General features: G+C 49.2%; 1 protein-coding gene across 2 annotated transcripts in view; it reads right to left on the bottom strand.

The window, feature by feature from the left end:
• B4GALNT3 (beta-1,4-N-acetyl-galactosaminyltransferase 3) overlaps positions 1 to 21163 on the bottom strand; it is a 44725-nt gene that overhangs the window by 1866 nt on the left and 21696 nt on the right. Inside the window, exons 5-18 of one of the 2 annotated variants that reach the window (XM_083180979.1) lie at positions 20963 to 21053; positions 20269 to 20369; positions 20068 to 20135; positions 18923 to 19001; positions 18250 to 18316; positions 16298 to 16426; positions 14110 to 14219; positions 13305 to 13405; positions 12899 to 12960; positions 9697 to 11371; positions 8701 to 9002; positions 7330 to 7483; positions 4686 to 4758; positions 1838 to 1991 (exon numbers count right to left, since the gene is read on the bottom strand). In XM_083180979.1, coding sequence (XP_083037105.1) covers positions 1838 to 1991; positions 4686 to 4758; positions 7330 to 7483; positions 8701 to 9002; positions 9697 to 11371; positions 12899 to 12960; positions 13305 to 13405; positions 14110 to 14219; positions 16298 to 16426; positions 18250 to 18316; positions 18923 to 19001; positions 20068 to 20135; positions 20269 to 20369; positions 20963 to 21053 — 3166 coding nt within the window. Of the gene's footprint in view, positions 1 to 1837; positions 1992 to 4685; positions 4759 to 7329; positions 7484 to 8700; positions 9003 to 9696; positions 11372 to 12898; positions 12961 to 13304; positions 13406 to 14109; positions 14220 to 16297; positions 16427 to 18249; positions 18317 to 18922; positions 19002 to 20067; positions 20136 to 20268; positions 20370 to 20962; positions 21054 to 21163 lie in introns of those variants that run through there. The other variant, XR_014473294.1, reaches the window with a different exon arrangement.

Raw genomic sequence — 21163 nt, forward strand, 5'->3', positions numbered from 1 at the left:
CTAACCCTAACCCCCCCCAGACTAACTCTAACCTCCCCCCCAGTCTAACCCTAACCTCCCCTCCACAGCCTAATCCCAACCTCCTGCAGTAACCTAACCTCCCCCACGTAACATAACCATAACCCCCCCCACAGCCTAACTCTAACCTCCTCCTACAGCCTAACCCTGCCCCTTTTCAGCCTAACCATAACATCAGCCTAGCCTAACCCTACACCCCCAAACACAACCTAGCAACTAAACCACCCGCAGCCAAACCCTAACCCCCCCCCCACAGCCTAACACTAACCTGCCCCTCAATCTAACCCTAACCTTCCCTCCACCACCTAACCATAACCTCTACCCCGCAGTCTAACTGTAACCCCTCCCCTGCAGCCTAATCCTAACCTCTACCCTGCAGCCTCTACCAGGGCCGTCTTAACAGCAGTGTGGGCCCCTGGGCAAAGCAATGCACGGGGCCCTTACCCATTCACCCCTCCTAGGGGTGGGGGGTGCTATCAGCAGCAGCTTTGATGTCCCACGGGTGGCAGGGGGTGCTCTATCTTCCATTCAACATGTAGCCGAAACCTCTGCTAATTACTCCTTTACTGCACAGGTGGTGGGAGGGAGAACACTAACGTGTGGAAGGGGGCACTGAGCTGAATGAAGGGTCCCTTGTAAATGACTTCCAGGGAGGTAGGGGGTGTTTTATACGCAGGGGAGGGTTGGATAATGGAGTGGGCTTCATATTCATCATTTTCCGGTGGAAGGGCAGCTTGTTTGACTGCAGATATCGCCATTATCTGGAAATAGATTTCTTAGCCTTCAATAGTACAAAAACCTAGAGTCCCAACTTTCAGGAGGTGCTGGGAACTTGGGGATCAGAGATCAGGAGCCAGAGCAATCCAATGACAAAAATATAAAACTACACCAGACGTTTGGAGCTGGAGCAGGGACCGGCTGCTGTACCCCGCAGCCTAACTGTAACCCCTCCCCCAACAGCCTAACCCTAACCTCTATGCCGCAGCCTAACTATAACCCCTCCCCCAACAGCTTAACCCTAACCTCTACCCCGCAGCCTAACTGTAACCCCTCCCCCCGCAGCCTAACCCCAAACTCTCCCCTGCAGGTTATTATCTGTAATTTACGTAGGTGTAGGTTAGACCCAGTGCTTGATGGGAAAAGTCAAGAAACAGTGGATCTAGCCGAAACCATTCATTCAGGGACCATGGCCCTTATTTTGGTTCACTCGCAAAGGGAAATTCCTTCTCAAATGGACAAAACAATGGGCCTTATTTTGGTTCATTCTTTCTGACAAAATCCTTCTTAGATGGACAAAACCATGTGCACTGCAGGGGGGCAGATGTAACATGTGCAGAGAGAATTAGATTTGGGTGAGTAATTTTGTTTCTGTGCAGGGAAAATACTGACTGCTTTATTTTTACACTGCAATATAGATCTCACTTTGAAGTAAAACCCCACCCAAATCTAATTCTCTCTGCACATGTTACATCTGCCCCACCCGCAGTGCACATGGTTTTGTCCATCTAAGAAGGATTTTGTCAGAAAGAATGAACCAAAATAAGGCCCCATGTGCACTGCAGGTGGGGCAGATGTAATATGTGCAGAGAGAATTAGATTTGGGTGGGGTTTTACTTCAAAGTGAGATCTGTATTGCAGTGTAAAAATAATGCAGCCAGTATTTACCCTGCACAGAAACAAAATAACTCACCCAAATCTAATCTCTCTGCACATGTTACATCTGCCCCACCTGCAGTGCAGCATGGTTTTGTCCATTTGAGAAGGAATTTTCCTCTGCGAGTGAACCAAAATAAGGCCCCATATGAGACAAGAAACTCACCCTCGGGCCACAGCGCAGACGCCCCGCAGTTGAGCCTCATTACTATCGGGGTGTAGACCATCTTCCCCTCCACGGTGTGCGATCTCACAGAGTCGATGATGGACGGGGGGAAGTGCATGTGAAGGTCACACAGGAAGAGGATGCTGTGCGGGTTCTGCAGGGGAGAGGATCGGTCCCATAAGTCTCAGCTCTGATACCAATAAAGACCGTGCCGCCAGATCACTCATTAGCCAGTATTTATTTATTAACAGTTTCTTATACAGCGCACACATATTCTGCAGCGATCTACAGAGATTATTATTAACAGTTATTTATATAGCGCACACATATTCTGCAGCGCTGTACATTCACAACATTCACATCAGTCCCTGCCCCAGTGGAGTTTACAATCTACAGTATATTCCCTACCACATGTACACACAGACATTCTAGGGTTAATTTGTAGGGGGCCAATTAGCCTACCAGTATATTTTGGATTGTGGGAGGAAACCGGAGTACCCGGAGGAAACCCACGTAAATACGGGGAGAATGTACAAACTCCGCACAGATAGGGTCATGGTGGGAATGGGACCCAGGACCACAGTGCTGTGAGGCAGTAATGCTAACCATTACACCATCTCTTATGTATTTAGCCAGATCTGTCACTCATCACCTGTGTGTATAACGCTGGGTGGGGTTACAAGAGTGATTGACAGCGTTATACACACAAAGTTTCTGCAACCCCCCGCCCAGCGCTATACACAAACCCACCCCCCCTAGGGAAAAGACACCACCACCCTCTTGGAATACACCGCCTCCCGCCCAGCCAGGGCTACAGCACACGCCCACCATTATACACCACAGCCAACTGGTGCAGGTGAGCAGCGGGTCTGAGCGCACTCCCCCCCCCCCCCCGCTGGATCAGCTGGTCAGCCCGCACCCCCCCCCCCACGAGCAGCGGGTCTGCCCGCACCCCCCACCTGCTTGATCAGTGGGTCTGAGGCTGAGCGCACCCAACCCCCCTTGCTGCCTGGTGCAAACCCCCCCCCCCCCCCCCCTGGAGGAGCGGGTCTGCCCGCACATCCCCCCCCCCCGTGCTGGAGCAGTGTTTCTGCCCACCCCCTTCCTCCTCCCCCCTTCCTTCTCACCTAGGGCCAGACTCTCTAAGCTTCAAAAGGGATAAAATGGAGAGTGATAAACAGCCAATCAGCTCCTGTCTGACATTTTTCAAACAAAGTCTGTGACATGTCAGGCAGGAGCTGATTGGCTGGCTGTTTATCACTCTCCATTTTATCACTTTTGAAGCTTAGAGAATCTGGCCCCTAGTCTGTACATATACATCCGTATAAGCCACACACCCCACTGCCAGCCAGAGGCGTAGCTAGGGTGGAGCCGGCGGAGCACCAGCTCCGGGCGCCGACATGTCACCAGGCGCCGGAGCTCTGCCGCCGGCTCCCCCGGCCTGCTCGCCCGCTCCCCTCTGTGCCGTGGATCCCCGTTGTGCCTGTGTAGGGGGGGCGGAACAAGGAGCCCACATTAGCCGTGGAGAGATGGAGAGATGTGCCTGGTCCCTGGAGAGGAAGAGGAGGTCGGGGGTCAGCGCGACGAGGAGGAGGAGAAGGAGAGTGAAGCTGTGTGGCAATGGGGCAGGAGGAGGAAGAGCAGCCAGCAGCGTGGCCAGCAGCACGTGGGAGCAGAGCAGAGAGAGGACGGAGCGGAGATTGACAGCTCCAGTCCCCGGCACCCGACAGCAGCTCCCGATACCCAACCGCCAGGTGCTGTGGACTGGTGCGGTGATGCGGCTGCCGGGTATCGGGCACTGCTGTCGGGTGCCGGGGACTGGAGCTGTCAATCTCCGCTCTGTCCTCTCTCTGCTCTGCTCCCATGCGCTGCTGGCCACGCTGCTGCTCTTCCTCCTCCTGCCCCATCGCCATGCAGCTTCACTTTTCTCCTCCTCGTCGCACTGACCCCTGACCCCGGGCTTCCTCTTCCTCTCCAGGGACCAGGCACTTCTCCTCTCCACGGCCAATGTGGCCTCCTTGATCTGCAAGTCCTGGTGGCCGCAAGTCCTGGTGGTCACAGGAGTGAAGGAGAGCCCAGGCCTCGCACCCAGCACCTAGCCGCAGTACCCAGTGTCGCCTGGGCAACAGCCAGAGCGGCAGGGAGCCAGCACCTACCTGGCCACAGCAACTGACCCCCACAGCAGCACCCCACATCAGGCAGCGACCAGTGATGGCCCCCAGCATCCAGTGGCACAGAATAGGAAGGTCTCAGACCACCCCAGACACCAGCCCAGGGCACATGAGTTGGCCAGTGTGGCCCTATCTCCAAAGGTACCCAGAGGAACAGCATACCTCCCAACATGACCCTCTACAGGAGGGACACATTGCTCTATTTCTGGACTTCTCCCTTAATTAATGATTGCCATCACCTGTGTTGAAGCACCTTTCTAATCAATGAACCTGTGTGAAACAGGTGATGGCAATCATAAATGAAGAGGGAAGTCCAGGGGCAGAGCAATGTGTCCCTCCTGGAGAGGGTCATGTTGGGAGGTATGGAACAGGCAGGACTAATCCTTAACCCCCATCTGTGCGTTTTACTAGCAGAGGGGAGGGGAGGGGGGTGCTCCGGGCACAGTGGAACCAAGCTACACTACTGCTGCCAGCCTCTGATGGTAGGCACAGGGTTTGCAAACATTAATGAGGCACCTGTTACTGCAATCATACCCAGCTGTGACCTCGGAGCAGACGGGGACCTGCCACCACCCCCCTCTCATTCACATACATGTTCTCCCTAACCCGAGCGTGACCATTACACTTGTTATATGGGGTTATTGGCCCAATGCTGGCCACGTCCATGTGCTACTCACCTTCACCAGGTCTATGCCAGCCTGAAGTCCTGCCGAGCGCTCAAAGTTCCCCTCCAGTTTAGCGAATTGGTATCTGTGGAGAGAGGGGTGGAGGGAGTATTGTGACCAGGAACAGGCAAGGTGCAGCACATTGTAGGCAATTAAAAGGAAAGTACTCTCTCTTTTTATGGGGCACGCTTATTTGATTTCATTAAAACTTAACTTTTAATTTTAATTTAAATGAGTATGATTATCCAACTTACAGACCAAACAAACCAACAAACATACATATGTAAGCCCCAGAAGAGAAGGGGTTAATGCAGCCCTAACAGGCGCGCTCCAGGGTGTGGGGGGTTAATCTGCCCCACTACGATAGCCTGACTGACAGGCCAGGAGGAACACTGATTGGAAGGGACAAGGAGGAAGAGGAGGTCCCGAGGTGAAGGAAGGGGATAGGGAGCAGCGTGCGACGAGCGGCGCGAGGAGAAGTGCCCACCGCTGCCGGAGGAGACCGGAGACGTGACCCCCGCCGAACTCTGGGGAAGAGTGAAGAGACGCGGCGCGTCTGTACTGCCGCAGCTGGGCAGGGAGTGACAGCGCGGCAGAGCTGTGACCCCCGCTGACCTCCTCTGCCGCAGAGCGCCGGAATGTTCCCAGCCACAGCAGCACCATCAGGTGACCCCCGCCGACCCTGAGAGAACGGTGACCCAGCCCCACGAGCCTAGCCTGCACACTATTGTAGGAGAGAGACATTGCTGGAGCACCACTACCCACATTCCCCCCTCGCCGGTAAGGAAACTAGTAACTATAAGGGCCTATAGGCCTCCTTACCACCCCTGAGACTGACCTAATCCCTCCGGATCTAAGCGGGTGTTTGGTCACGCCCCCAGGCCAGCGACCCCCCTGCAGATAGGATCACCACCTGGGCCCCATCGAAATCCCAGTGCACGGGTCAGGTTATTAGGACCTGCATCCGGGACTTTAGTTAGGGTAATGGTTACCGGTAACCCTAGGTTATATGCATGCAAAGAATCTATAGTAAATAGAGGTCAGAAGCACTGATTGATTATAGGAGTAATGAGTAATGCCTAGTATTATGGTAAAGCATTTCCTTGTCTGCACTGTTTAGTATGCTGGTAAAACGTTTCCTTCTCTGTATTGACTGACATTATGGTAAAACATTTCCTTTTACTTGAATGTTTACTGCACTGTAAAACATGTCCGTTTACTTGAATGTTATTGCAGTTTGTTCACTTGTTGTGATAATATTGTTAAGTTGTTAACTGAGAGAGGTTGACGTCCATCGTGACTGCTTTGAAAATAAAAGGTCAACCTAACCCAGTGGTCGAGTGTTCTGTGTCCATTCCTGTATCCAGAGAAGACTCCAGACTGAGATCCGTAAGTTTGGGGGGGCACGGCCCCCACCGCATCTATAAGGTAACTCTTTCCCCTTTGGGGTGTTTACATATACATACATACATATATACAATATAACTCTTGGTGACTGTGTTGGAGTAATCGGTCACACAAAAATGATTAGTTCTGTCAGCACGCGAAAATATAAGTTAATTCACCTAAGTGGAGTGAGGGGATAAATCTGCTGTCCAGGTTCTTAACTACAGGACCCTGTTGGGCAAGGACCAGTGCAGGGAACTGTTGGTTCAGTGGCCAAGATGAGTGTGTCCCGAAAAAGACGTAGATTAGGTATAGAGATATAGACCCCCCACTAAAGTAAGCGCTGCTTTCCGCCACTTGCCAACGGGCAGAGGTGGAGAATGTCCCGATGTGGGGGTCAAACACCTGAAAAGAGCGTAGTGAGAGCATTGTAATTAGGACAAGAGAACAGGGTCACCCCAGTTACCTCTTATGGGGTTGTTATGTAAGTGATCTGCTGCCCGCAGAACCGGATCGTGGCCACAAGGACAGATGTCTGCTGTGATTGGCTGACTGCTGCTCGTGGTTGGAAGACGTGCATGGCGTACATGTAAGACGGGGCTTAGTGATTTGCATGCATGCAGAGGTGCGGACATACTGGGCAATATTTTGCACGATATCGTTAATTTTGACCTTTTTGAGCGATGTCGGTCAAAATATCAGCCAGTGTGTATGCAACAAACGGTGAACAATGTGCACTCCTGTGGGTCATTAACGAGGGTTTCTGTCGCCTGGACATGCAGCTGAATTTTGACTAAAGCCCCGTACACACTACCTCATCCCCACTGACACCAATATTGTCGTATTGGTGAAGGCAGTGCGATGCCGGCGGGGTAAGGAGCGATGGCGTGGGAGCGGCAGTCATGCTGCAGCATGGCCGCTGTTGGTAAGGATCTACCTCGTCTGTACATATTGAGACGGAAATTGTTCATCAGTATAATTCACTGAACACATCGTCTCGTGTGTGTGGACCTTATTAAGCCTTGGAGAGAGATAAAGTGGAGAGAAATAAAATTTGCAATCAATCAGCCCCTAACTGACATTTTGCAACCCATACATGACAGTTAGGGGCCTGGCGGCCACATTACAGGCAGTGTATGAATAATGACAGGGGCTGGTCGGCTGTAACCTAAGGGTCTGATGTCAGTAATTGTAACAGACCAGCCTATGTTTGTATTTAATTCCCCAAATGTGTCCCTTCCTGACAGGCGCCCATACTCTCCCTCGTCACCTGGGCAGACGCGAGCCTCTCAGGGCAGCCCCCACGTCCAGGTCTGTGCTGCTGAAATCCACAACGATGACACTGAAGTAGGGGTCCAGCGTGGCCTGATATAAGGACTCCATGTCCCAGATAAACTTCTGCACCCAGCGGGCCTGGTTCTTCACTAGGGAGGAATAAAGCAGGTTATAGCCAGACAGTCGGATTATGGCCCTTATTCTGGTTCACTCACAAAGGCAAATTCCTTCTCAAATGGACAAGACTGTGCTGTGCTGCAGGTGGGGCAGATGTAACATGTGCAGAGAGATTAGATTTGAGTGAGTGATTTTGTTTCTGTGCAGGGTAAATACTGGCAGCTTTATTCTTACACTGCAATATAGATCTCACTTTGAAGTAAAACCCCACCCAAATCTAATTCTCTCTGCACAAGTAACATCTGCCCCACCTGCAGTGCACATGGTTTTGTCCATTTGAGAAGGCATTTTCCTTTGCGAGTGAACCAGAATAATGGCCTATATGTATATAATGTATATATCACCTCGACGGTGTTTATGTTTATGACCTATGTCGACATTGACATACAAAAACCATGTCGACGTTTTGCTTGTGTTGACCCTTTTGAACATGTTGATCCAATGCATGTTGACCTTATTCATGTGTCGACCAATAGTGATTACTGTACTGTTACTACTTCAGATGGGATGTTGCTAGGGGCAACCAATCATAATGCTATCTATTGTCTTCTAGAAGGTGCTAAATAAGAAGTAGATTCTGTTTGGTTGCCCCTAGCAACCAGAGCCGAATTTCCCATTAGGCACGTGAGGCACGCATGCCTATCTGCACTCGCCATGCTTCGGGCACGGTGCCTCACCGTGCTTGGCACACTATTTTATTCTCCCACCACGCCGTAGTGGATGGTAGGGCATGAAATACTGCCTGTCGGCACATGTCGGCTAAAGAAAAAAAACGGTGAAAAACTCAACCTTTTGACTGACGACCTTGCCATTGTCGACTTAATGTCAACCTTACAACCCTGTCGACCTATTTCAGGTGTCAACGTAAGCCCTGTCGACCTTCAGTGGATGCATGTCGACCTAAGTAGGGTAGACTAAAAGTGACGAGTGACCGTTTCCCCAAAGGCCTTACTAGACCAGCTGTATTTACGGCACCTCCTTTATCTATTACTTCAGTCACCTTTGTACACACTTGATACGTGTCGGCTGCAATGTCACAATCACAAGGACATAGGTTAGAAGAAAAAATTCTACATCATTTTATTTGTGCAGAAGGTAAAAGTGAATATGTTCCAAATAATGACATTGAATTGGAGACAATAAAATCATGTTGTGTATTGTCCTCACACTCACTCCCTCCCGCACTCACCTGGCACAATGAAATACACCACGGCTCGCGGGTTCCAGGTGAGCCCGGTGGGCCAGCACAGCTCCACCTGCCTCTCGCTCTCCATCAGCCGCCGCTGCGACCCCCACATCTTATTCCTCATGTCCCTCTCCTGCTCCCGGTCTTCCTGGGTCATTCCCGTCCAGCCTGGCGCGAAGACGTGTTGGGCGAACCTGACCACTCGGTTGGACCTGTCCCTCAGCTCCAGCTGTAGAAAGTAGCGGCTCCCCCGCATGTAGTCCAGATGCTTCTCCACATTAATGACCCTCTGGAGATGGTACATCCTGCGGACAGGAATTCATGGATGAGGTTCTGACCCAATACCCAGGAGTCAGCAGCATGAATCACAGATTCTTCTGGCCACTCAGCGCCTGCTCAGGATTGGACTGGCCCACCGGGGCCGGTGCACCCCACTGCCTAGAGCCCCGTCTCATCTTGGGACTCTGGTGTATTTTCTACAGAACATCCCTAATGGTTGGCCGCACCTGTGTGGCAGCTGGATACAACCCCTGGAGACTGGCCACACCCCTGAATATGGGCCCCTATCACAGCATTGCCCAGTGGGCCCATCATCATACAGTCTGGCCCTGGACCAGATGCATAAATATTGGCAATTACATTCACAGCGATTGTGCAACATTATACAAATGCTGCAGCCACCAGGACTTGAATCAGATGCTTGCTGGCGACTTTGCTAATCCTGCCAGCCGCGTACAAATGGAAACGCTCGCTCCACCATCTATAGTGGATGCATTATTGTCTGGCCCAGGTGTTTAAGGGGAAGTCATGTGACATCCTTGTGTGTTTTCTTTACCACCTCCCAGTCACATGAAAAATGTCGACATGATTTTTACATGTCACAGAAAATGGCCAGGCATTGTTTACATCTGGTGGTTACATTTGCCCCAAAAGACACAACCTCTCATGCTTTTAGCCCAACCTCCTTCCACCCCATGTGAGTTTGCCCCAAGTTCTTACCCCTTGTGCCACTGGTTGAGATTCCTCATAAAAGATCCGACTATGCTCAGTGCCTCGTTCTCTTTGAGCTGGAGATTCCCCGATGTGTTACACTGAAGGTCAATGTAGTCCGATCGCACCACCTGGAAATCTGTCTGACCCACGTGGAAAGTCCGGTTCCATAAAACAGGCTGCTCGACAACAAATGGGTAGTCCATCTCCTCTTCCTCCTCTTCAGGGTCATTTTCTTGATATTGGTGTTCCCCGTCTTCCTCCTGAGGGTTTTCTATGAATCCATCTTGGTTCTCCCTAGCCAGACTCTCAGAGTTTAAGGCAGTAAATGTCCCCATCTCTTTCCTTGCGGGTTCCATTCTTTCTCTATCACCTAGCCCAGGGCGTCTCACAGTATATTGTCTTGAGACTTCGTCTTCAGCTACACCCTGCTCTATGTGGTTTTCCCCGACTTCTTCAAACCTTTGTCTCATTTTCTGACCTTGGTTGGTATCTGTTCTTTGTTCTTTGCCTTGCTCATTTCTCCATTTTCTTTCCTCATCTGGTTCAGCATCTCGACTTTGCCCTTCACCTTGTTCAAAGCCCGGCACTCTACCCTGGCTTACTAGAGGGGTTTCTGTCCTCTCACCAGGATGTACGATCACTGTTTCACCCTCAATTGAATCAAGGCCTGGTTTATTCCTCTTAACTCCCAGATGTTCCTCCCCACCCTCCTTACCAAGTCTGAGCCTCTTAATAGCTGTATTGCTACTTTCATAACCCTGTGTGGTATCATCTCCATGCTTCATATCTTGTTCAGAAGTTGGCCTCATCGTACGATTAAATTTTAGCCCTAGCATTTTATTGTGACCAGGTTTCCATTCCTCATCTTTATAAGTCTTGGAAATATTTCTCCTCTTCCAATTGAGTGTTTTCGTTATGTCCTGCCCCCTCCACCCAACCTTGAGATCAGGCTCTGGTTTCGCCCCTACAGCTGTTGTAGACCTTTGTTGGAACATTCCTCCATGAGTAGACTCGCTTGGTCTCATCAAGCCTAATTTCGGTCTAAGTATATTGGGCTTTAAATTTCGCCCTTTGGTGACAATGTTGGGAGGTTCTTCCTTCTCGTGATCAATTATTTGGGGGTCCTGCTTGCTCTCGTCTCCCAGCAATGGTTGTGGACTCTTTGTCTTGCCCAAGTTTTGGGTTTGAAGAGCCCTTTCACCTAAAGTTGGGGACCTCTGTTCTCTACCACCCTGCTGCAGCCTTTTGGTCCTCTTTAGTTCCACATTATCTTGCTTTGGCCTCTTTTTATTCCTTTTCTTCCTGACTTTCTTATGCAGAGCGGACAAGTTTTTCTGAAGCTGATTCTCGATCTTAATGCGGTCATGAATAACGTTGTCTGGATTTTGTAGGTGGGCGCGTTTCCGCGATCTTGAGGCACGGGTGGCAGGGGTCATTTCTCTCTTCGGCACAATGTTTGGTTCTGGATTATCTATTATCAGATTATTGGTAGTGGGAAGTACATTTACATTTGGGATGGGTTCCTGAGGCTGACCTCTTCCCTCTGCAACAAAGAAGAGCTTCCTCTGCTTAATAATTTCCTCTTCACCGGGATCTTCATCTTCTTGGTCTTCTCTGTCCACAAACTGTTCCTCTGTGTCTTCATACTGGAAATCGGATGGGTTGTAGTCATCCGGCCAACCTGTTAATGAGACAGGCAAATACGATAAATTATTAGCATGGCTCTACTTCTGAATAAAGGAATAGTAGACCAACTTGGAAGAAATCAGTTTAACTTACTCAACATATCTTTAAAAATAATGCATAGCAACAAAATTAGTTACATAAGCAGGGGCATGGGAGTAACTATAGAGGGTGCAAGGTGTGCCATTGCTATGGGGCCCAGAGCCTTCTGAGGGCCTTGATCCAGATTATAAAGTTACATAACAAATTTCCAGGATTTGCCTGCTAAGCAATGACATTTTCAGTGAGAGGTGTATGTAGTGAATGTTATATTGGCACAAAAAATTTGGACTTGATGCGAATGTGATGTGGTTCAATATGTATGGGAGGGCATAGTCTGATCTGCTTATTGTAATATGGAGAGCGCTATAATGTTACATAATAAGAACTGGGGCACTGTAATGGCACGATATGAAATGGAGGCACTATAGTGTGCCATAATATGGACTGGGGACACTGTAATGTGAATTGAGGATACGGTGTGGCATAATGTGCACTAGGAGCCCTATTATGCGTCATCATGGAACTACAGTAGAATGGTTCAGAAAATAAAGGGCATTACTATGTGGCATAATATTAACTAGGGCACTATTATGGTTCATAAAATGAACTCAGGCCCTATTATAGGGCATAGCATGAATGATGGCTGTGGAAAGGTGTCTCTGAAGACTCATTGGGACAGGGGCCCCTTTAATATGCTGCTATGGGGCCCAGACATTTCTGGTTACACCCCTGAGCAAGGGAATATTTTTTTTTTTGGGGGGGGGGTGTTCTGCCTACCATGTAGAGACCACCTTTTGGATCTATGCCAGATGATTGATCCTCTCATCTATCTTAGGCAGGGCTGCCATCCGAAAATTGTGGTGCCCGGGACTGACAAAATAGGCAGGACCCCCCTTCCTTTTCTCGAACACCGGGAATGGCTGGTGGCCATGCTACTAAACCTCTTTATTGCTTCAAGGGAAATGTGATCTTTGCTTATGACAGATTATACTTGATGAACTCCAGTCCTGGGCCCCTTTTTGTTTGGGCCTGGGGTCCCCGCAGGCCCTCCCCTCCCCCTTGATGGCTGCTCTGATCTTTGATGCACTGCTCTGAGGCTGTTCAGGTTGGAAGCGACCTTTGTGAGGATGACTATCTGCACACCGCTGGCTCCCATGCTAGGCCACGCCGAGAGATCTTCCGCACAAAGGCCCTGACTGAGTTGTTCACAATGAGGTTGTGTTTCCGCGATGCGGCAGAAGAAAGATTTACATCGGGAACACCTGCTGCAGTCACAGATCTTTGCCTATGATGTATTATGGTTTGGGATTTGCGACTGGATAGCGAATAGCAATATTTTCGCAATTCTCTCACCGATTTCCACAGGGCGTATTCTCTTTCTGTCTGGGCGGCAGCTATTTAGTCGCGGTCATATGCAGATTAGCGATAGAATCTGAGTCTGAATGTTCTACATTTATATATATATCTATCACCGGCTAAATACCTGGATGATTGTCTGGTCTAATCTCCGGGTGATCTATGTCCATGTATTTGATATACCTCAGCCTGTGAGAGAAGAGACGGAGATTCAGCGCAATATCAGCTGTGGCCATGATTACAGTTTCAATATCATTATTGTTTTTCCCCAACACAACTACTGTGGCGCTGATTGAATCACACACCGACACACAAAGGATCTGATCAGATGTTACTGGTAGCAAAGAGGAGGTAATGCAGTAAGGTCACACCCCCTCTGTTACTCCTCCCACAGCGCAGCATGCCAGTGTTACCATGGTGATAGTGTAATAATGTTGCACACAGTCACATCTATACAATTCTGCCCCACGTGACCGTGCACTTACCTGTTGGGGTGAAGTTTTGGGTTTGGGGGGAGGGGAGGAGTGACTCACCTGTTATTGTACTGCATGCGCTCCTGGTAAATGCAGGGATTGTCCTTCTCCATGTGGCTGAGCCGGGTGTAATCGTTTGGAAACACGTATGTGAGGCGCACCTGTGAGCGTGCACAGTCGGTTAATGTTATAATGTACATGATCTCATAATATTACAAGCATTGTTGTTATTAGATATTTCCCTTTGTAGTGCTTGGATCGGGCTTTGCCGGTTCTCACCATTACTGAGGTTGGGCAGGATGCGGAGAGGCGGTTTGAGTCTGAGGCATAGTAGGTCCTTGCCTCTTCTGGCCATTAGGCTAGGTAAGGCCATAAGGTGCTCCACTTCCATCAAAGCTGGACCGTGGGCAGGGCAGAACGACTTTACAAATTCCCCCCTATTGGTCAGTTACACCCCAGCTGTGTACCCCAAATAGGATGCCCCAAAAATGGAAAATCAGGACAAACAAGTGCCCTGAAGACCGCTTAGGATACGTGATACACTGTATACACCTTTATAGATCTCAATTAAGAAAAAAAATCCTAGGAAATAATTATAACTTGTCCGTTATTATTGGACTCATTAGGAAAGTCAATTAAGTGTAAATATGTTTTGTGATAGTTACAGATCTCTGGTGGGGGAAAAGGGGAAGTTCTGCCAAAAGCGGGACACAGTGAGAGCCCTAGGAATGTTTTATCTGCCCCAGATAGCATTGTACCCTAATGCCCTATCTGACTCACGGTGTGACCTCGCCCACGCGTTTCACGATGCCCCCTCCTTACACCAGTGTCTTCTCTTGTTTCTCCTCTTCCTATAGTCACTTACAAACTGCAGTCCCTGGTAGCGCTCTAGAGGGTATCCTTCCACCAGGTAGCTTGGCTTGTATGGGCAACTGGGCAGGGCACCATGCAGTCTGTCCATAGGCAAGAGAGGGACTGAAACGTAGAGAGATACAGCGATCAAGATGGAACACAATGACTTTATCTGACTGGTTTTATGCACGCCTCACCTCTGTCCATGAAGCTTATCATCAATTTACTGTCTCTCTTTCTCCTACATTTCTCTCCAAACAACTCTTCTCTCTAACCTTCTTCCACCACTACTATTATTCTCCTATCACCGCTATCTTACCCGTTAGTGGGCATCCATAAATGCTTTTGTTTTCCTTCATCTGCCACACTCTTGTCCTACATAACCAGAGACATCCCATACTAGTTTATCCTCACCTTGCTCCAATGCATGACTCCTTTATGGAAACGTGGCTCCTCTACACTACATCCCCTATAACTCTGTTCTCCAAGGGACTGTCCTCAACCACAATCCCAGACCTGGAAGAGGACAAGGTGGTAGAGTACCATTGTCTATACTCCAGTTCTGTCTATTCTCCAGATTCCAGTCTGGACCCTGTCATCTGTAACTGCTCTCCAGCTTCCACTCTGGTTTCCAGATACTGTAACTAGACTTCAGCTCCTAGTCCAGGTTCCAGCTATTGCAACTCCTATGGTCCCTATAACTCTAGTCTCCAGCTACCATCATTCTAAAATCCAGCTACCTGTTTAGTCTCCAGCTACCAATCTAGTCTCCAGCTTCAACTCTAGTCTCCAGCATATGCACTAGTCTCTAGCTAGCAGTCTAGTCTCCTGTTACTGTCTCAAGTCTCCAGCTTCTAGTCTAGTCTCCAGCCACCAATTTAGTCTCCAGATACCAGTCTAGTCTGTAGCTTCTACTCAAATCTCCAGCATCTGCTCTAGTCTCTAGTTTGCAGTCTAGTTTCCAGCTACTGTAACTCTATTATGCAGCTACCAGTCTAGTCTAGTGCCATCAGTCTATTCTTCAGCTTCTACTCAAGTCTTCAGCTTCCTCTCTACTCTACAGTTTCTACTGTTGTCTTGATCTACTTCTTTAGTCTCCAGCTTCCAGTCTAGCCACCAGCAACTACTCTGATCTCCAGCTGGTCTACAGCTTCTATGTTAGTCTCCAGCTTCCTCGAAAGAGTCCAGCAACTATTCTAGTCTCCATCTTCTTCTCTAGTTTCCATCTTCTATTCTAGTCTCTAGCTACTACTCTAGTCTCCAACATCTACTCTTGTCTCTAGCTTCAACTTTAGTCTCCATCTTCTTCTCTAGTCTCCAACATCTACTCTAGTCTCTAGCTACTACTCTAGTCTCCAACATCTACTCTTGTCTCTAGCTTCAACTTTAGTCTCCATCTTCTTCTATAGTCTCCAACATCTACTCTAGTCTCTAGCTACTACTCTAGTCTCCAGCTACTACTCTAGTCTCCAACATCTACTCTCATCTCTAGCTTCCAGTCTAAGCTCCAGCAACTACTCTGGTCTTCTGGATCTAGTCTAAGCTCTAACATATTCTCTAATCTCCAGCTTCCAGTCTAGCTACAAGCAAATACTCTAGTCTCCGGCATCTACTCTAGTCACCATCTTCTTCTCTAGATACCATCTTCTATTCTAGTATCTAGCTACTACTCTAGTCTCCAACATCTACTCTAGTCTCTAGCTACTACTCTCGTCTCCAACATCTACTCTAGTATCTAGCTTCTTCTCTAGTCTCCAGCTTCTACTTCTTCTACTGTGGTCTCAAGCTTCTATTGTAGTCTTCAGCTTCTACTCTTATCTCCAACATCTACTCTAGTCTCTAGCTTCTACTCTAGTCTCCAGCTTCTACTGTGATCTAAAGCTTCTATTGCAGTCTCCAGCTTCTACTCTAGTCTCCTGATTCTACTGTAGGTTCCCAGTCTAATCTACAGCAACTACTCTGGTCTTCAGGATCTAGTCTAAGCGCTAATATCTTCTCTAATCTCCAGCAACAGTCTAGTTTCCAGTTTCCAGTCTACTCTACAGTTTCTAGTCCCTTCGTATCCTGCTTAACCTATGACCTTATCAGACCAGATTTTGAGATTCTGGAGCAGACTTTGACATGATGGGATGGGACAACACACGGATTAATGGTTTTACAAATTGGTAGAATGGATTGGATAAAGACATGAATGTACTCACCTTTATAGAAATGGTCTCTGGGATCAGCTTTCAGCATATCTGCTGGATGTTGCTCCAACCCACGGCTGTGGTAGCTGGCTACGCTCAGGGGTATTTGTGAGGTGTTGCCCAGGGGGAGGTTAGACTCATCTACATACAGAAGACTAAGACGTGAGTGTGACATAGAGCAGACTTATCAGTTACAAAACAATATGGGGGAGACGTATCAAAAGCTTGGGGAGAGATAAACTACCAACCAATCAGCTCATAGCTGTCATTTTTCAAACACAGCCTGTAACATGGCAGTTAGAAGCTGATTGGCCGGCACTTTATCTCTCGTCCCTGGGGATGATGAGGAGGGGAACACTGCACATCGCTAAATTACTGATAGATACAATTCCATCAAGTTCTTCCTAATTTTCTATCTCACTTGGAAGACAAAGAAAACCTCTGTTGAAGCCACTTGGATTTGTTCCCGTGAGTTCAATTACATTTGTTCACAAATCAAAATCAGGATTTAGTTGGATTAATAAAATCCGTAACAATGACTGTGTGTATTCAGCCCTTCTCCTTATTCCAGAGACAAGGTTCCAGGCCAGAGGAGCTGCTGGAATATAATACACACTTCGCTCCTTATTCTGGTTGACTCGCAATGCTGCGAATTTCGCAGCCTTGCGAGTCCCCCAGATGCCGCCCACCACCTGTCCCCCAAACTCTCGCAGGCATGAGAATGGATGATTATCATAATTGGGGAGAAAACATTCAAACGATTTCTTCAGCGCTCATGGTGTCTCAGGCCTGCGAGCACCCTGTGCGGGAAGCAGGCGAGCAGCTGACATCGTCAGCCGTCCGCCCCCCACACCCGCGTCACCGGGCATGAAATGCTGGCCTGCCGCCCCACGCCCCTCCACGCCCTCCGCCCAGACTTCTGCCTGCAAGTGGTGACAGCAGCTGCACAGCCTGCCTTAACCCTCTTTTTGCCGCCGCTGCTGCTGCTGGGACCCACAGATCTACTTGACTGCGGTCCCGGCGCTCCTCCTGGCTCCTGCTAATGAAAATGACCATCAAAAAATGTCTGCCCCCTTACAACAGACACTTTTTGAGGATGCTAGTACCCCCCTCTAGCATTCTCAAAAACTGCCTGCTGTTAGGGGGCAGACATTTTGTGATGGTCGTTTTCATCATTAGCAGGAGCCAGGAGGAGCGCCGGGACCGCAGACAAGTAGATCTGTGGGTCCCAGCAGCAGCAGCGGCGGCAAAAAGAGGGTTAAGGCAGGGTTGGGGGGGGGGGGGGGGTGTGTGTGTGTTTATTTTACGGGGAGGGGGGCAATTTTATAGTTACACCACTAAAACAATCAGTAAATTGTGAATTGGTGGCACTGGATTACGCTTTTTGAAGATGCGGATCTTGGGGTTGACGGTAATTATGTGCATGGAGTATGCGGTCGTTCAGTTGACATGCATTGGGTAGACCACTGAAGGTCAACCAGGTGTTGACTTGGGTCAAACCCTGAAATAGGTTGACGTGGGTAAGGTCAACAGTTAAAAGGTCGACATGAGTTTTTCCCCTTTTTTTATATAAGCAGACTTGTGCCAACAGGCGGTATTTCCTGTCCTGCCAACCACTTCAGAACGGCGGGAGAATGAATAGAGCCTGGAGCATGGTGAGCGGTACACTCAGATGGTGTCAACTGTGTCAACATTTGGGACAAAAAAAAATTAAACATGAGTTCTTCATATATTTTGACGTCAATTGGTACATTAGAGCACGTGAACCCACAACAAGTGTACCCATGTCGACCTTTTCATTTGTCGCCCATAATCACGTTGACCTTTTCCTTGTGTCGGCATATTGTCCATGTTGACCTAATGCACGTCGGACAATAGCGACTTATTAACTGTCGAACTAATGTGTCAAACCGAGATCCAGATTTGTAAGAGGAAGACACAGATAGGTGACACCTGGAACTCACCAGAGAAAAGAGACAGGAACCGGGAGCCGATCAGCGAGAAGCGAGATCCGGGAACGGTCGGCCGCCACTGCAAGAAGAGACAGATTTACCGGATGACATAAAGAACGTGCGCGGAATCTGTACAGGAGGTCAGGTGCTAAATGCGGAACCCCCTCAGGTTAAAGGCATCAGAAGACACGCCTCCCTGCGGGCGCTACCGTATTGCTCCATGGACCCCCTGCCCTCAGCAGACATTAAGATGCATGTGGACAAGTTGAGCTACGCGGCAGTGCGTGTCAGTAGGCTGACGTTTTACCCAAGGTGCCAAGTAGCCTTACAGCGGCCCTGGGGCCTGATTCAGAGCGGATTGTAGTTTTGTGAATCCCCCCCCCCCCCAATTTGGCAGACACATCGTTAAAGTGCGAGCGCTTCGCTACAAGGGGGAAGTGCTCGCATATTAAAAATTGACCCATGGGAGCGGTCCGGGAGTTGTCAGGGCCGCTCCCACTAAACGGTTGTCAGCCTCAGGCCTTGTGCATGCGCACTCCGTTTGTGCGGAAGTTTGTAAATTGCCGGATAACGATTTCCACACTTTTGCGCATGGGTCTAAATTTGGCCCCTGATAGCATCCATTGCGCTGATGGGAAAATGGCCCCAACCCCATTGGCTAACAGATACGAGACCCCTCGCTCACCGCCAGCTCCACGTGGTCCGTGCCTTTGTCATCCTGCTTGTGTAACAGCTCAAAGTAATACTTCTTAGCGGCTGACAACCTGCGAACGAGACGGCAATGAGGCATCAGTGAGACGGACGTGCGGTCTTGTCGCTGCGCTTTCCTGCCCTTGCCCCCTCTTATCTGTCTTGTTCCCCGCTCCATTCATTCAATGGTCTACGATTCTGAATGAATTTCCCTCTCTTCGCACGCCTGCGATCACATTGGCAGGATTTCACTCAGGTGGGGAGGCAGCTACCTGACCGCTGGTCTCCGAAGATTCGCAGCCCAGCGATCAGGTCTGAATTAGTCTCTCAGTTCTGCTAATAACAGAATTTAAATGACAATAAATTGCTAAATATACACTAAATAGAAAATATATATATATATTATCCATCGAGGGAAAATGCTTTATTCAAAGACTATAATATTATTATTTCCAAACCACTTGTGGCGTCTCCCTCCAAGCTGCACCCTCCTTGTGTACATGGCTTTGCAACCCTTGATAAATATAACCCAAGGCATTATCCCCCTAGGGCTGCCAAACCGGTTCAGCCAGTCTGAGAGGCCCAACGGTGGCCACTGTGGGGGTTATTCGGATTCACTCGGAAAGGCACACTCTCTAATGGACAAAATCATGTGCACTGCAGGTGGGGCAGATGTAACATGTGCAGAGAGAGTTAGATTTGGGTGGGTGTACTTCAACCTGATATTTATATTGCAGTGTAAAAATAAAGCAGCCAGTATTTACTCTGCACAGAAACAGTGTAAGCATATGGGCGAATATACACATGTGCAGGGGGTTGGCGCAATGTGATGCCCAGCTTTTCCTGGGCATGCCCACAAAAACAGTGGGTGCGCCCAGTAAAATGCGGGCGGGCCGAAGCCTGCAAGATGCAGGCGACTGATGCCACATGACGTCGCCCATCTTCGGGGGCAGATTGAAAGTCAGATCGAAGAGTCAGCATACACATCCATTGGCATGCTGGGGTGGCCATTGGCACGGCGGCGGGGGGCAGGCGTTCACTCGCCCGCCAGGCGTAACCACTTGCAAGCGAATTTAGCTGCTGACTGAGCCAAGCTGAATCACCTCCATAGACAAGATGAATGTTCCCTCTGCGACTCACCTGACCGGTCTGGAGATCTGACCATGGAATTTCTCGAACTCTCCTGGGGCCGTCCAGTGCTTCCCTGTCTGCAGAAACAGGATAAAAAAAACAAAAAAAAAAAAAAACAATATTAGTTATTATTAATAATACAGTATGTAAGTGTGTGTGAGTGTGTGTGTGTTTGTGCGCGCGTGATGCCCAGTGTTTGCGCTGCCGTACCGGTCCCACTCTGCACAGAAGTTTCAGCTTCCCCACCGACTGGTCGTCGCTGAGCCAGAATTCTGAGTTGTCATCTGAAGATACTGCAAACTGGACTTCACCTGCAGATAAGACCAGAAACTGCGTCAGTATGCGCCTGGCGAAACGCGGGGCGAGGAAGATACTTTGCCGTGGAGACCCTTTAAGGCGGTTAATGAAAGCGTGAAATACTCGGCCACCCCGGATATTCATAGCCCACATCCTGATCACTGACCCTAGATAGCCAGTCTGCCCCATCTTGTGTCTCTCTGGCAAAATGCGTGGGATGCATTCGGAAGAATAATCTTACCACTTCAACCTACATCCTATTAACACTTTTGGTCTCATTACATTTGTCATTTAAGACACCTTCCCAGCCTCTTGGCATTCAGAATGTATGCCACTTCTGTGGGTGACCTAATATGGTCCCCTGGCCTCTGCCGCTACCTTCGGCGTTCCCTCCTTCCAAGACCTCTCTCCTTATCATAGGTGTCCAACTGCATCTCTGCCAATATGCTCAAACTGGAGCCCTGTGCTCTGCCAATGCCCCCTACGCCTCCACTAGTCTCACGGCTGGCGGCATCACAATATCCCCTGTTCCACAAGCCCGCCACCTTGGCATCATCCATGGCAGTGCCCTCAGCTACATACACCGTGGGGCCCAGGTCACACTTACCATCTGTGTTAGGATGGAGGTATCCGAACATGCGCAGTCCATAGTTGGTCCACTGGGGGGTGATTGCCAGTTTACTGACTGTAGTGCGGATCTGACGGGGGAAACACATTGAGTAAGGCGTACAGTACATCTCCCATCATTCCCTTCGGGCTAGGACCAGCCACTGAAATAGTGAAGGACTCCAAGTGGACTCCTGGTGGC

Source organism: Crinia signifera, chromosome 4, assembly GCF_055691185.1.
Source record: "Crinia signifera chromosome 4, ASM5569118v1, whole genome shotgun sequence".
NCBI classification, from domain to species: Eukaryota; Metazoa; Chordata; class Amphibia; order Anura; family Myobatrachidae; genus Crinia; species Crinia signifera.